Raw genomic sequence first — 11,685 nt, 5'->3', positions numbered from 1 at the left:
AACTGACCCAGAGGAAGCTGAACACAAAGTCCAAATGCCCAGTAAAAAAAAAAAAAATTAAAAAAAAAAATTTCTCTTTCTTTAGTATAGTTTTAGTATAGTATATATTTAGTATATATATAGTATTGTATAGTTTGTATATATATATATATAGTATATATGTACTACATATAGTATATATATACTATATATACACTATATATACTACTATATATTCTATACATACTATATATACTATATATGTATAGTGTATATATAATACAAATATATATTTATATATTTATATATAAATTAATTCTATTTAATAAATAAATATATATAATTTTTAATGTATATAAATAATATATAAATAAAATATATTTTTATATAAATATATAGTATAAATAGTACATATAGTATATATATTCAGTATATATAAGTATATACTATATATTCAGTATATATAGTATATATATTCAGTATATATAAGTTCAGTAGAGTATATATATGTAGTATACATATTTTTAGTATAGTATAACATTCTTTAATATAATTATATTATAAATGAAATGAAATGAAATGAAATGAAATGAAATAAAATAAAATAAAATAAAATAAAATAAAATAAAATAAAATAAAATAAAATAAAATGAATCAGCCTTCTGAGAACATGGAGTCAGACTCTCATCTCTCACCTCCTGCTGGGGACCCCACAAACACCACAGACCTGGATGTTTGAAAGAGGGCACCAACAACACCCTTGCCCCAGAATCCCTGCCAGATGTTAGCCCTTTGGACAGCCCTAAGGATGCTGCTGCTTTCCCAAATCTGCAGAGATGCTCCCACTGCTGCCCTGGCAGCCCGTGCTGCCCAGATGGCCTTTTGGGAGCAGGGGTTTCCCACTGAACACAAAGCAGAGCCAAGCACCGTTGCTAATGTGGTTTGTAGTGGGGCACACTTCCTTTGTGACAGGAGGCAACGTGGTTAAGGAAGGTGTGGGAAACTCCAGAGCAGGAGCAGGCAAACTTCCCCAGCAAACTTCCCCAGCTGTGTGTTAGTAGGTCATTCAGACAGGGGAGCAGGGGCAGAGATGAACTAGGAACAGAAAAACAGCAAAATTGGGATGTTTAGCCAGTGCTGAGTCCTGCAGAGCATCCTGAGGTGGAAAATTAAATGGGTCCAATCTCCATGGCCTTACTGAGATCCACACTCAGGCCAACAGAGAATTTGGACTCCAAATTTCCTCTGCAGACTTCCTACCTCTAGAGCAATTTCCTGATCTCTGCAAACTTATAAATACAAATTACCTCCACACCTACCCCAGAATTTATCAAAATTTGAGTTTTCTCCTGCCAAACACCAAAACAAGAATCAGATCTGTTGTCTCTCATTTCTTTTCTCCACCTGGTATAAAATTTGGCTGAGTTTTCTCAGCTCCCGTAGCTCCACATGGGTCATACAAAACTCCCACAATACCTTCATGCTCCACAGGAGTTGCTGCATTTCCTGGGATGTTTTAAACAGATTGGGGGGTTAAAGAGGCAAACAGGGGATGTGGCTCAGAATTCTCAGAGCAATCTGACCCACCCCTGCCACCTCCAGTGGGACAATTGGCTTTGGTGGATGAGCAAGATTCTGCTCTGCATCTCCTTTCCCGTCATTTCCTCCCTGCTTTTCCTCCTAACCCTTCCCTACATTTCCTCTCTGCCCTTCCCTGTCCTGCTGCTTGGCTGGTGCAATTTCTGTCTGCCTTCACAGCTTCCTTCCCTTTTTTATTATTTTTTCCTTTTTCCTCGTGGCTTGCTTTCCCTCCGTGCAGGTTTTATAATCTGATTTTTCGATCTGTCACTCCTTTCCCCCCCTGGCTGTCACAGGCAGATGTGGTTTGGGGACAGGGGTGTCTCAGAGCCCCCACAAGCCCTGGTGAGTGTGGAGTTCCCTCCAGTTTCCCACACTGCTCTCCCATTCAGGCCATTCAGGCTCAGCATAAAGGAAGTGTGCCATGCTACAAGCTGAATTAGAAATGGTGTTTGACTTCCCTTTGTGCCGCACAGAAACCTTGCTCTGGGCAGACCATCTGCATAGCCCTCACCGTGGAGAAAACCATTGATCAGGGCCTGTCAGCCCAGCTGGGGGAACTTGGGAAAGTAATTCCTTGTGCCACTTCAGTTCTTTGGGGCTTAACATCTGGCTGGAGGGGGAGGCAACACTTGATGGTTTAACAGTCGTGCTCCCTTTCAAGTTTGGGATGCTGTTTTGATCCCAGATAAGCCTTTCTGAAATCCTGATTTTAATAGCATGGAAAGCATCCAGAAGAGTAGGAATAATGCACTGGGCTTTGCATTTTTCAAAGTGCTTTACAAATACCAGCTAATGAATTCTCAGCGACCTCCTCCGTGGGTGAGGATGTATTATTAGCACAGTGGTGTTACAAAGGAGGGAAAATGAGGCTGAGAGGAGAAAAACCAAGATTTCAAGATTTCAAACAGCCTGCAGGTCGCAGGCTTCTATGGCCAAGAGGTTGTTTGAGACATCTGGTTTGCAAAAATGCTCAGCACCAACTTTTGTTTTAATTAGCTTTGGCATCTCTGAATGGGGCCAGCTCCCTTGCTTGTGGGAGGAATTGGATTTCCAGGCTGGACCACACTCACAGCCATGCACCACCCAGATAAGCAGATACCAAAGTTCTCCTTTGCCCTCAAGTGCAGCAGTGGGCTTTGAAAATGTTATTTAGTGTAATTTTTCTAAGCCCATGAAACAGCTGGAAAGGAAGATAAATCCCCAATCAGGAAATACTTATTGTTGCGCTCAACAGAAAATAACTCCGTCTCTCCAGAAAGTAAACCAAGTTTTCATTTGCTTATTCATACCCCTGCAGCTGTGCTTAGTGCCTGGGCAAGTCTGTCTGTCTGTCTGGCTGTCAGCACCAGGGAGTTCTGCTCAGCTGCTTCCAGCAGGGAGGGTTATCCTGGGATTGGAACTCCTCAGGGACGGGATGCAGTGTGCCCTGAATTCCTGAGGGAATGTGAGGAAATCTGACAACCTGCTTTGCCCTGTGGATGGAGATGAGGGCACCCAACCCTGCCCATGGCCTGGCAGCTCCTGTGTGTGCCCCTCTGCCAGTCCTTTGCCTGGCTCAGGAGCAGATTTTCCACCTCCTGAAAACTTTTCTCGCTTTGATCAGACACCCTCTCTTCATTCTGCTGCCAGCTGAGAGAGGCCAAAATGGCACGGACGTATTTTCTGAAAAATCCTTTTGCTAGGATTTTTTTCTCCTGAGAAGCTGAGAGGCCTCAGAAATGAAATGTAATCAATAATTATCTGCTGCTGTGGAATGCAACAGGTGCATCTTTGATTGGTCCCATGTGGTTGTTTTTAATTAATGGCCAATCACAATCCAGCTGTCTCAGATTCTCTGGTCAGTCACAAGATTTTATTATCATTCCTTTCTATTCCTTGCAAGCCTTGTGATGGAATCCTTTATTCTATTCTTTTAGTATAGTTGTAATAGATCATTTTCTTTTCATATAATACATATCATAAAATAATAAATTAGCCTTCTGAAACATGGAGTCAGGATTTTCATCTCTTCCCTCATCCTGGGACCACCACAGATCTGGGTGTCTGAAACAGGACACCAACAACATCCTTGGCCCAGAACCCCTGCCAGATGTTAGCCCTGTAAAAAGCCTTAAGGATGCTGCTGCTTAAGGCTGCTGGCAGGGCAGGACCCCACAGGAGCCCGGGGACAATTTCCCCAGACACACATCCCATCTTAAAAAATCAGGGTGACAGGAGATCCCTGAGCCCCATCCCAGAGATGGGGAACAGCAGCATTCCCAAACTCCTCAGTAACCCAGCCCTGAGGCCCAGGAAGGAGCAGAAGGACAGAATCCATCCCCTGGTGGTTTTCTCCAGGTTTGGAAGGAGCAGGGTGACAAACACAGCCTGTGGTGGCTCTCACTGAGCCTGAAAGTTCATTATAAGAATGTAAACACCAGAAGGCTTAGAAAAACTTAAAAAATCAGGGTGACAGGAGATCCCTCAACCCCATTGTAGAGATGGGGAACAGGAACATTCCCAAACTCCTCAGTAACCCAGCCCTGAGCCCCAGGAAGGAGCAGAAGGACAGAATCCATCCCCTGGCTGTTTTCCCCAGGTTGGGAAGGAGCAGGGTGACAAACACAGCCCGTGGTGGCTCCTGCCAAGCCTGAAAGTTCATTATAAGAATGTAAACATCAGAAGGCTTAGAAAAACTAAAAAAATCAGAGTGACAGGAGATCCCTGAGCTTCATCCCAGAGATGGGGGACAGCAACATTCCCAAACTCCTCGGTGACTCAGTCCTGAGAGCCAGGAAGGAGCAGAAGGACAGAATCCATCCCCTGGTGGTTTTCTCCAGGTTTGGAAGGAGCAGGGTGACAAACACAGCCCGTGGTGGCTCCCGCCAAGCCTGCTCCCAGGGCAATGTGTTCCTTTGAGCCATAATTGATTCCTGCCATCAGGCACCAGCCTGCTCTCCCCCAGGGTCAGCTCTTTCCCACATCCAAGCCCATTATCCCACAGACCATGCCTTTTGTACAACACACTCCAGCCATTCATGTGCAAAGCAGCTGTAATCCCCAGACCTTTCAGAGTCAATATACCAGGAAATAATAAATCCCTCTTGTGCACTCTTGAATGTGCCGAGAGGTGACTTGTGGGAATTTCAGCTGGGCAGAAAAATAATAAATTCTCCTTAATTTTTAATTATTTGTGATGCTCACTGTAGAAGGACTATGTGGCTGCTTGGGGGTCACCACACAAGCAGCTATAGAAAATTGCTTTTGCCTCTAACAACCCTAAAAATGCAGATCAAGTTGTCTTACATGTTTTTTCTTAATGATCAAAGTCCACTTCCCTTCACTCGTGCACCTGGGAATGGCAGTATATTAAACATTCTGGATCCGAAGGAAAACTAATTAAAAAAGGTTAAATCTGTGAAGAACGTACCTTACAGTATTAAGATCCCTTTTTGAGTGGGTTCTGGTGTCTCAAGGAGGCAAGCTAATGCCACGTTAATGACATTTAATGGAATATTTCATACAACAGTTCTAATAACAACATAACCTTTTCCCCTGGAAGAGGCAGATTTCCCTCAACTGGTTCACATGCAGATTTCCCTGTGGGAACAGAAGCTAGTCCTGAATAACAATTTTTTCATGGTTATTTCTTTATATATTTCCTTCCAGCCAAGCAATTTTTATATTATTTTCTGTGTTTCATGTCAGTGAAGACCCTGAGCAGAGCATGACAGGCAGGATTAGGGTTGGGTTGGCGTTAAGGGCAGGGTTAGGGCTGGGAAAAGGGAATTTCACCTGAGATACCAAAGGAAGCAGAATCCTCAATTAAGAGCTGTCAGAGATAATCAGTGGTCACCTCAAACAGGTAATTCCTTGGCCAAGAACCTCCTGGGAGGAAAGTGTGAGAACAGGAGGGTGATGAAGGGATGTGCCAACACTGCAGGGATTTGTGGTGCTGAGTTCTGTGAACCTTCACCATTAGATCAGCTCGCCCAGCAGTGACACACAGACCCAGCAGTACACCAGGGTTCCTCATTTTCAATATAATCCAAAGATAATCCAAAGATTTCTCCCCCAAGTGTGTCTGCCTGGGACTCTGGCAGTGTTACTGCTGCCATAAGCTCATTCCCCATGAAACTGAGATCAGAGCTGGCTCCATCCTCACCTCCCTCCATTTCCCTGGCTAGAAAAGCTTTCCAACAGACCAGGAGAAGAGAATCTCTCAGCATCCCCAGCACTGCAGCTCCTCCACTCTGCTCCCTGGTCTGGTGGTGTTTGCAGGGGTCTCAGGATGAGGGAAGACACCAGGATCTGACTCCATGTTTCAGAAGGTTTGATTTATTATTTTATGATATATATTGTATTAAAATGATACTAAATAGAAGAAAGGATTTCATCAGAAGGTTAGCTAAGAATAGAAAAGGAATGATAACAAATGTTTGAGACAGTCCGGACAGCTGGGCTGTGATTGGCCATTAATTAGAAACAACCACATGAGACCAATCAGAGACCCACCTGTTGCATTCCACAGCAGCAGATAATTATTATTTACATTTTGTTCCTGAGGCCACTCAGCTTCTCAGGAGAAAAAAATCCTAAGGAAAGGATTTTCCATAAAACATATCTGTGACACCCTGAGGTGCTCGCAGGTGATGCCAGAAAAGCACAAGGGCCTGGTGAGCCCCATCCCTGCCTCTTACCACAGGCACAGATCAGCTCCTACCTCCCAAAGGGTTTTTTGGAAGAGCTCAGCACCACTTTCCCATTCCCCAAAAGGGCAAATTGAGGCAGAATACAACAAACCAGAGCCCCAGCATAGCCTAAACTGCAGCTCAGCATCCTGCAGCCACCCCTGCATGAACCTCTGTCCCTGCCCTTGTCACCCTTTCCCCCCTGCATGGTGAAACGTGCCCGTTTCAGCCTTGCTGGGTGAAAAAGCCACAGAGTTCATGGTGCCCCAGCAGCAGCACAGCCCCACAAAGGGGTTATTAGCAGCAGGCTGTGTGGGTTTGGGTTTCTCTGCCTTTCCCAGACTCTTCCCCCATTGATAACATTTCTGGCTGGGACAATGGAAGTGTGCCTTGCGACTCCTCCCGGCATTAGTGACGGTGCTTGAGCCTGAATGATTTAAAGGGAAGGAATCCAACTCCCAAAAGGCCATCTGGCTATCAGCGCTAATACAGCAATAAAGGTCAGGGCTTCTCAGGAGCGGGGAAAAAGATGGTTTTTGACACTCAAGTGTCTTCAACCAGCTTGGTCCGTGCCTACCTGTGTGCCAGCACGGAAAGGGATAACCCGGGATAGCAGCTCCTGGAAAAAGGCCAGCAGAGAGCACAGGAAAACGGGCAACACCTCATTAAAGCTGGCAGAAGCCGGGGCTTGGTCTCTGAGCTGTGTCTTATTTTGTACCGTAATCCTTTGACTGCTTCAAAGTGCTCATGAGATGTCTTGTCCCCTGGCTTTCCCACAAGGCAGGGAATAAAGGGCTCCGAGGACAACATCTGCCCTGCACAAAGAGCTGAGTGCATTCAGGCTGCCACAATGAGTCCCGAGCAGAGACACCTCCCTCCTTCCTGTCAACTGCCCCTTACCCCCAGGGCTTCATTGCAGCATTTCCAAGCAAGGAATTCTTTGGTTTTCTTAGCTCACTGCACATTTCCCTCCTCCCTTGCCATGCCCAGATGCTCAGGGGAGGAGCACACCTCTGCCTGGGCACACATGGCAGGATGCAGCACAGCTTTCCCCAGGTAGCTCCTGGGTCATTTTTGGTGCTGTCTCAAGGGCTGTACCCAAGCAGGTATTTTACTCTGCTTTTATATTATATTTACCCTGCTTTTATATTATAACCCTCCTTTTTACTCACAACACAAAATCAGAACTGACCTCCAGTGCCCTCAAAGCTTCGTTCTTTATCTTGCCTTTACCACAAAATAAATGGTTGCTTTCCCAACTCCACACTCCACTGTCACCGGGATATTTTCTGAAAAATCCCTTAGCCAGGATTTCCCTCCTGGCAAGATGAGAAGCCTGAGCTTCTCCATGTTTTGCTGCTCTGGAATGTGGTCTGGAGATTGTTTGTCCAAACATGTGAATTGTTTTTAATTAATGACCAATCATGGCCTAGCTGTGCCGGACTCTGAGGAGTGAGTCACGAGTTTTTATTATTCATTCTTGTTAAAGCTTTCTCTTTCTTAGTATAGTTTTAGTAGAGGGATAGGATAGGATAGGATAGGATAGGATAGGATAGGATAGGATAGGATAGGATAGGATAGGATAGGATAGGATAGGATAGGATAGGATAGGATAGGAAGAGAATAGAAATGGGAATGGAATGGAATGGAATGGAATGGAATGGAATGGAATGGAATGGAATAGAATAGAATAGAATAGAATAGAATAGAATAGAATAGAATAGAATAGAATAGAATAGAATAGAATAGAATAGAATAGAATAGAGTAACAAATCAGCCTGCTGAGAACATGGAGCCAGATTCTCATCTCTCACCTTGTCTGGGGAATCTCACAAACCCAACACACACAAACTCAATACACACACACACAGAGCTCCCCCAGTCTCTGGGAAGGGCAGAGATGTCCCTGGGGCTGTTAATTTAAACTCCAGCAGGGTTTCCCTCCCTTTCCCACCTTCCCCAAGAGCGTGCCTCCTCCACTGTGCCCGGCACATGCCAGGCTCAGGAATGCCACTGATGCCAGCCCAACCAGCTGGAGGCTCCGTGCTTTCCCAGCCCCACACTCCACCAGCAGCGTGGGCAGAAGGTTATTCTCCCCGGGGGCATTGGCAATCAATGTACCATGCACTAATGGATGCTTCCCCTATTGTCCCTGTGCGGGGCTGGATTGGCTGCGGGGCTGTGGGAAACACGGGCCATCCCCACACTCACGTATCTGCCCCGGCTCCCTGGGTATAAATAGAGGGATTTGGGAGCTGCCAGAGCATCGCAGCACACTCGGCACAGCAGCTGCCTGGGGTCTGTGCCCAGGGCTGAGCGCTCGGAATGGCTCCCAGCAATGCTCTCATGATCCACATGGAGGAGAAGCTGCTGCCAAAGGAAAAGAATAAAGTAAGCAGAGCCCCGGAGGGGATTGGAAGGGTTGGCCTGCTCGTAGGAAGTAAATATAACATGGGAAAAGAGGTCTGGGGGAGAGCAAATATGTTAAAGAGAGATAAGGGAGATTGCATAAGTTTTTAAAAATTAAAATGAGTGGGGAATTGGTAGGTAGCATCCCACAGCTCTCCTGCCAAAAATACGCATCGTTGAAGATATTGGGGCATCAGAGGGGAAATTGGGTCAGGTCTCACCAAACCCCTGAGGATCTGCTCCCTCTCCCACAGCTGAGGAAGCCCTGGGGAGGGTCAGGGAGAGGATCCTTTAATCACAGGGCTCTCTCCCTTTGCTTTTTGCAGCTGAGGAAGGCAATGGAGGGTCAGGGAGAGGATCCTTTAATCACAGAGCTCTCTCCCTTTGCTTTTTGCAGCTGAGGAAGCCGGTGGTGGAGAAGATGCGCCGGGACCGCATCAACAGCAGCATCGAGCAGCTGAAGCTGCTCCTGGAGAAGGAGTTCCAGAGGCACCAGCCCAACTCCAAGCTGGAAAAAGCCGACATCCTGGAAGTGGCTGTCAGCTACCTGAAGCAGCAGAGCCAGCTGCAGGACCAAAAAGGTGAGTGCAGGGCAGGTGTTGCTCACCTGGAGCTGCTCTCTGACACCCCAAGGCAGGCAGGGAATGGAGCATCCTAGCACATGAAAGTCACTGCACAAATGGTTGATTGGAGCTCCAGCAGGGTTTCTCTCCCTTTTCCACCTTCCCCCAAAAGTGTGGCCACACCACAGCTGTGCCCAGCACATGCCAGGCTCAGGAATGCCACTGATGCCAGGGTCGGTGCCTTGCCAGCCCCACACTCCACCAGCAGCCAATGTTAGTGTTGGGTCCCTGCCCCACGTTTTGGTCATGATTTGGTCATGGTTTGGTCATGGTTTGGTCATGTTTTGGTCATGGTTTGGTCATGTTTTGGTCATGATTTGGTCATGTTTTGGTCATGATTTTAACCCCCAGCATTTGCTTTTTCTTTCTCTCTCAGGTTTCATGCACAAGAGCCCAGAGCAGGACTTTAACAGCGGCTACCTGCGGTGCCTCAAGGAGGCCATGCACTTTCTGTCCTACTACGAGCCCAAGAAGGAGACCCAGGTGCAGCTGATCAAGCACTTCTGCAAGGCCCAGCTGGCTGCAGATGCCTCCCACCCTGCAGCTCTGCGTGGCTCCCCCCTGTCTCCCTGTGTGCCCCCCAGAAAACAGCCTGCCCAGAAGAGCCTGCCTGCTGCTCCCACCATCTGGAGACCCTGGTAGAGATGCTGAACTTTATTCCCACGTTTTTGCTCCAAAAAAAAACTAGAGGGACCTGTGGTTTTTTAGTTCCTCTTCGAAGTAGGAAACGTTGCTTTCCAAAGGTGGGAGGAGGGGGTGGTTATTGTGGGTTTTTTTCTGTCAGCAGAAATGAGGGTCGCTGGGTGGTTTCCCTTCATAGTGAAGGATTTTGGGTGTATCTTGCAGCAAATTTGTTGCTTTTATTGGTGGCTCCTGGCCAAAGGCAGGACCAAGTTTTGTGGTGATTTAGAAAGCAGGTGACCTTTGGTTTCCATCACTGGGCTGTCAGTGGAAATCTTTCTGCTGACTGCCTGGGTCACAGTTCAAGTGCTCCATTGTCTCCTGATAATGTATTGACCTTCCTCAAGAAGGAGCCCTTTGGAGAATGTATTTTGTATCATAAAGAGAGGATTGAGCCTTTCCCTTTTGAGTGAAAGATGTCATTAAGAAATGCTGATTCTGCTGAAGCTCCTCTGCTGTTTTTAGTGTCCTTCTTACAGAGAGTTGTGATGATCACAGAGAGCTCTGGGGACAATTCACTTTGTGCTGCTCTCATTTGAGGAGTAATTGGTGCCTTTTGTAAAGGAAATACCTCTGCTATACCTTAAGGAAAGGGGGAGGAAGGGAGGGAGGCAATAAGTACTTTATAATCATTCACTGAGCACTGCTAAGGAGCTTAAAAAGCTTTTATAAAGTTGTGATGTATTCATCCTGTGTGATGTTCAACCTGCATGTCTTCGCTGTACAGTACAATAAAAATGGTTTTAGTCATTAATGCTTTGCTTTGGGATGATTAAAAGGGCTGGCACTGCTGGGGTGGGGAAACCATCAGGAGGTGTCAGATCTGAGCCCTTCACTCCAATACGTGAATAATGTACATGAATAATGTACATGAATTACACCTGAGAAATCCCTCTGGCAGAGCTGGATTTCAGATCCTCTAAGGAAGCAACCTCTGGAAAAAATTATCAAAAATCAAAATGGAAGTGAAATTGAAGCGGGGTGCTGAAAAGTGGCAACCTTTCAGATTTAACAGTGACCTATTCAGCCTCCAACAAATCCCTCATTCCAATGCCAACTTCATTTCCCCCACTAATTTTTCCACCAAGCAGAGATCAGCCTTGTGCTTTCTGCCTGTGCAAATTTCCCAATAACTTCCAAAGGGTTTGGCACCTGCCTCAGCTTGGGGACCTTTGAAGCCACCTGCAATGGGGTGAACTAATTTTGCTGGTTTAATTTTATGACACAAATTCTGTTAGGCTCCCTTTACTGAAGTGAAATTAGCCCATATATGGCTAAAAGGATAATTAGATAAGAAAGGCTGAGGAAGCATTTCCTCTCCTAAATTATTTCCTTTAATTTTACCTTCTCTTCAAAATAAATCTGCACAAATATTCATTTCACAAAAGGATTCTCTAAACACAGTAATTCACTGGTTTGAGTTTATGATAGGGGACACTCTCCTTCTTCCAGAGATACAGGAACAGCACGAAACATATTTGGTCAAAAACCCAACTTTCCTCAGACTCCCTGGGAGAGCTGCCCTTGAAAAGCTGCATTTCAAGGTTTGAAACTCAGGGTTTGCTCCCAAACAAAAGCAAACACTCAATACCTGATCTTGTCAAAAGCAACCTGAGATCTGCTCAGCTGACAGATCAAACTGCATCCAGCACTGAGCCTGCTCAGTCCTCGCTGGGTTTGTGGTGAAATCCTCTGTTAACCACACAGAAATGCCCCAAAAACCAAACAGGGATGTGCTGCTC

The 11,685-nt window shown here is 45.9% G+C and overlaps 1 protein-coding gene across 1 annotated transcript; it reads left to right on the top strand.

The window, feature by feature from the left end:
• The first annotated feature begins 8,492 nt into the window (after positions 1–8,492).
• HES5 (hes family bHLH transcription factor 5) lies at positions 8,493–10,696 on the top strand. The gene is made up of 3 exons (XM_064730653.1): positions 8,493–8,621; positions 9,037–9,220; positions 9,639–10,696. The coding sequence occupies exons 1-3, from the start codon at positions 8,556–8,558 to the stop codon at positions 9,902–9,904; spliced, it is 516 nt and encodes a 171-aa protein (XP_064586723.1). The 5' UTR covers positions 8,493–8,555; the 3' UTR covers positions 9,905–10,696.
• The last annotated feature ends 989 nt before the right edge of the window (positions 10,697–11,685 follow it).

This window comes from Zonotrichia leucophrys, chromosome 21, assembly GCF_028769735.1.
Source record: "Zonotrichia leucophrys gambelii isolate GWCS_2022_RI chromosome 21, RI_Zleu_2.0, whole genome shotgun sequence".
Lineage (NCBI taxonomy): Eukaryota > Metazoa > Chordata > Aves > Passeriformes > Passerellidae > Zonotrichia > Zonotrichia leucophrys.
The sequence above is the reverse complement of the archived record's forward strand: the minus strand, read 5'-3'. Positions and strand labels throughout refer to the sequence as shown.

Bases quoted from the DNA above. Each gene is read 5' to 3' on its own strand.
- HES5 (XM_064730653.1), top strand. From the start codon at position 8,556: ATGGCTCCCAGCAATGCTCTCATGATCCACATGGAGGAGAAGCTGCTG. The intron at 8,622-9,036 runs GTAAGCAGAGCC...TGCTTTTTGCAG, and splicing joins TGCCAAAGGAAAAGAATAAA to CTGAGGAAGCCGGTGGTGGA. The intron at 9,221-9,638 runs GTGAGTGCAGGG...TTTCTCTCTCAG, and splicing joins CCAGCTGCAGGACCAAAAAG to GTTTCATGCACAAGAGCCCA.